Source organism: Sinocyclocheilus anshuiensis, unplaced genomic scaffold (assembly GCF_001515605.1).
Source record: "Sinocyclocheilus anshuiensis isolate Anshui unplaced genomic scaffold, SAMN03320099.WGS_v1.1 scaffold1946, whole genome shotgun sequence".
NCBI lineage: Eukaryota > Metazoa > Chordata > Actinopteri > Cypriniformes > Cyprinidae > Sinocyclocheilus > Sinocyclocheilus anshuiensis.
The window spans coordinates 143,162-148,095 of NW_015546151.1; the positions used below are offsets into that span (position 1 = coordinate 143,162).

General features: G+C 36.1%; 1 protein-coding gene across 1 annotated transcript in view; it reads right to left on the reverse strand.

Moving 5' to 3' along the window:
* Nucleotides 1–4,934, reverse strand: part of LOC107701268 (very-long-chain 3-oxoacyl-CoA reductase-B) — a 45,913-nt gene that overhangs the window by 15,336 nt on the left and 25,643 nt on the right. The window contains exons 2-3 of the mRNA XM_016503233.1: nt 3,060–3,106; nt 2,552–2,627 (exon numbers count right to left, since the gene is read on the reverse strand). Coding sequence (XP_016358719.1) covers nt 2,552–2,627; nt 3,060–3,106 — 123 coding nt within the window. The remainder of the gene's footprint in view (nt 1–2,551; nt 2,628–3,059; nt 3,107–4,934) is intronic.

The window sequence follows — 4,934 nt, forward strand, 5'->3', positions numbered from 1 at the left end:
ATCCCACTCTCCCACTTCCAATCATTTTATTCTTTCTATCTGTATGCTTTAAAAGTGGGAGCAGCTACAACATTTGTTAACAAAAAAAAAAAAAGAGTAGAACTTTAGGGTAGCAGGGAAGCATGACTCTATTACAAAGTAGGTGTGTGTGTGTGTGTGTGTGTGTGTGTGTGTGTGTGTGTTTATGTGGTTTATGAGGACACAAATTTGTATAATAACATGGGTATGACATATGTATTACAACGAGAAGGTGATTTATGAGGACATTTTCAGTGTCCCCGTAATTCAAAAGGCTTATAAATAATTCAGAATGAGTTTTTTTGAAAATCTAAAAATGCAGCAAGTTTCCTGTGAGGGGTAGGTTTAGGGGTAGGGTTGGTGTAGGGCAATAGAAAATACGGTTTGTACAGTATAAAAACCATTACGCCTATGGAGAGTCCCCATAAACCATAAAAACAAACCTGTGTGTGTGTGTGTGTGTGTGTGTCTAGAATTATTTATGGAGCAGATAAAATACATAAAATCATTTATTAATCAATTATCATTGTGACTTAACCCTTTTCTTTATTAAATGCTGAAATGTGAGGTTTAACATTTCATGACACCTTTTCAAAGTCATACATGTTATTAGATAATTAGATTTTAAATATAAAACTTGGTGAAATTATTTATTTTAACAATACTGATTTTAACCATACAACTACTGAATACGGATTTATTTTATTTTAACAATACTGTGATAATATTGATTACCGTGATAATTTTGGTCACAATAATCATGTAATCATTTTTATTTACCGTTACATCTCTACAGTGCCCAGCTTCATATTTTACCTCATATTTATTTCATCAAACCCCACTAAGCCATATTGTGATTTTAGTTTAATTTGATTATTCATTCATCCCTAATAAATATTGAATAAAACACAAGTATAATATAATATACACCACACAGAAGTCCCGCCCATCTGGAGGACTACACCACACATGTAAGAGAGGTAAGTGTCATTATGTCCATCACTTTTGTCAAATAATTCCAACTGCATCCACATGACTGTATTTGCCAGTGTTCAGTGGAGGTCACTGGGCTCACTCTCTCTCTCATCCCCGCCATGACATCTCCAGTGAAGTCGCACTCTGCTGCAGCAGCCAGGCAGCTCAATTGGCAGAGTGCCTGCCTTTCAACACAGAGCTAAAAATAACTCCACTCATTAACATCCACATTCATTTAGCAGAGGGAGACACACTCTGCCTCACAAACAGGAGCAGCACTCACTGCTCACGACTTTCTCTCTCACACACACACACGAATAGGTACCCCACAGGTCCTCTGCACACAAGCAAACACAAACGCACATTTACCAGCACATGGGCGCACACACGTGTGTGCATGCTCTAAATCATGCCATCCTCCTCAGATCAGAAGTCAGCCAACCAAAGGACAAGAAAAAATGAATGGGGGGGGACATCTGCGATTCAGCCACTGCTGCTCCATTAATTCAACGATGCCATACTAGGAGATCCTGCTTTTGCTTTGTTCTTGCGGTGCCAGTGGTATAAAGAACAACCAACAAATGATTATACGAATAAATTTGTAAATTATTCAAATTTTTTTTTTTTCATTATTATTTTTTCTACAGCAACACAATGCACACACAACAACAGACTTAGGACCACGCAATGATCAGAGTTTTAATTTCATAATAGAGTTTTTTTAAATAATGAATAAACAGAGTGGTGGCATAACCTAACGTTATTTGGCCATTTGGAGATTGTTAATACCAAAGCTACAAACTTTGTCAATGAACAGCAGTGTTATTTTAGTACCACTGACATTATATTTTCAAAGACATATTTTGAATTCGTTTAGATTTTTATATTTTCCATAGTGCATGTAATGCGGACCTTCCCTGAAAACACTCCTCCTGATTCACAAATGCTTCATTAATCCTTAGATACAATCATTTTTTAAATAGGCCACGCTCATTCACAATAAATATAAAAATACCCCCGTGAATTATAACTGTATGAATGTGTACAGGAATGCTGTGGGATCTTCTGGACTCCCTTCTCAGGTTTGGGTCCAGTAATTTCCTTACATGCAAAATAGACTAATTGTCCATATGCATAATATAAAATTTTATAAAGTGATAATTTTGCAGAAAAATACTACACGCTCTGAATGATTGTAATCTATAATAAAAAAGAACATGGACTATGTAGCTGTTATAAATCAGTGTAATTTATTTTCACATTTAACTAACTGGTTTAGTTATTATATATTATTATGATAAGTAAATAAATAAATAAGAAAATGTAGTGTCTTTATTTCCCCTAAAAGAGCACAAAATGTTCTGATGTTTCACACATGAATAATGCATATTTGGGAGCAGGTGTATTTTTTCGTATTACTAACATTTTGATAATACGAGCACTTTCATGAAAATCTGTCAGAATAACGGTGTAATGATTTATGAAAAAATTAATTCTGCTTGCATTTATTAAAAGAGGTCCACACAGTTTTATTAAAAAGTTCTAAGCAGATACCTACCGATAGCTTTGGATACTTCATCCAGCTTCTCTTGAGTACGGCTGATGAGAACGATAGCAAAACCTCGTCGAGCAAGCTGCACAGAATCAGAAACATTTCACATTATACATTATTATTCTAATTTTATTACTTTACTTTGATTATACATTAAATCGCTCAGGATCAGATCATAAGTAATCTAGCCTTCAGAATCAAATCAACCATTTCTATTCATACTACCATCAAAATGATCCTACTCATCCTAGTACACTATTACACAATCAGATCTCGTTGAGTATAATCATTCAAAATAGTATATAATAAAAAGCACTATTCATAAAGGCCATCAAATGGTAGAAATGAGAAGCAGCAGGGTGGCAAATGCTTGCCGGTTTGTCGACTGTACGAAGCAAACCTTTGAGAGCGGAGTTTTCCCTGAACTCTGACTGAGACCTCTAGTTTGATGACTCATTGTGATTTCCGTGAAGAGAGGGGAAAAAAAACAAAAATAAAACCTGAGGAATCTTACCTCCTCCACATAGGCTTTTCCGATTCCATCGGTGGCCCCAGTCACAACTACAGGGAAAAAGACAGAGTCAGCCGGATATTCCTGAAGGGAGAATGTAAATTATCAAACTGACTAAATACACAACACCTCAACGTATGTGTAAAGACAGACTGATAGGAGGTGTAATTATGCATTTTGATAAACAGTGCAAGCTATTACTTTTGTGAGAGAAGAAAGATGTCATTAAATTCGGCTATAAAAACTAACTGTATTTTTTCAATTAAAAAAAAAAAACAGATGAGTCCAGGGACTCTCAGACATGCTAAACCTGGGTGTCTGCTGATGAAAGCATGGAAATGACAGCGTTTTTGATTAGCTGTCCTGGCTTGCAAGCCATGTCAGCCCCCAAACGCAGTTCATCTTTGCAAAAATAGCTTGGAGACAAGCAAAGAGGCTTCACATTTATAGAAAGAGCTGAAAAGCTTGAATTCATGCTCGGTTTCCTGTTCACCGGGCATCAAGGACACAGGACACACATCCACACCCTTTAGCCTGGCATCTTCGGTGTCAGAGATGCCAGCACTGATTAAAGATTTACATGGGCAGCCCGCATACACCGGCTGGAGTAACACAAGAGAGTGTGGCGAGGGAGGGGTGGATGACGAACAATAAGACAGCGCAAGGGAGGAGCGAATGAGGACTGATCCTGGGGGCAGTTAAAAATAGAAAGGGAAGAGTGAAAGGCAAGCGGCTAACAGAGAGTACAGTTGGGAGGGGGCGGCACACAGTTAGAGGCAAGGGAACCATTTTCCCAGTTATTTTTAAGCACATTTACAATACATTACTCCACATGAGCGGAGGAAGAAAAAAAAAAAAAAAAAACACTGGTTGGGACGAAACGCTTCGAGCGTGTACTGCTAGGTGAGGACAGAGAGGGGGAAATTTTGTATGAATGCTGCTCTATGGCCATAACACACCTGGAGCAATGTCTGCAAACACACGCTGGAAATGTGAATGAATGAGAGTCTTATTCAGAAAAACTCTGCTTGGTATAAAGACCTCACGTGTTTAACGCTGTTGTATCGCATCACATCTGTATTTTACGGTTTAACTAGACATCCAGTGTACCTGTATATCTGTTTACATCCTGTCTGCAGAAAGGTGCAAAAATATCTTGATTTGTGCAAAATTAAGAGCACTCTTCCACAATGGCTGGTATGGGTATTGCACAATAAACAAACTACATTAGCTATGTGATTGTCTTGCATTTCAAGGCTCTAACATGTTTAGAATTTCATAACGGCAAAATAACCTTGTCCTTCACTTAAACCAAGGCAAATTTATGAAGAAATGTCAATGCATTATAATGTGTTCCATAAACTTTAACATAAGGAATGTACCAATTCAAAAATAAAATCACAATATATCACACAATGATAAACAGAATATAAAAATACTACAACATGCAAGGCATTTGACTATTGTACATGCGATTCCAACTCTATTTAATTATTTCACTGAGAACGACAAACAAATGGAACATGACAAACAAACAAAATACATACTAAACTTGATCTTAAATTACATTACCAGTCAAAGGTTTGTGATCAGTACGATTTATTTCTTTTTTCATATTTTTGAAAGAAGTCTCAGCTAGGCTGCATTTATTTGATCAAAAATACATGAAAACAGTAATACTGTGAAATATTACAGACATATATTTCATATATATATATATATATATATATATATATATATATATATATATACACAGAGGTGTGAAAAAGTGTTGGCCCCCTTCCTGATTTCTTATTTTTTTGTATGTTTGTCACACTTTAATGTTTCAGATCATCAAACAAATTTAAATATTAGTAAAAGATAACACAAGTGAACACA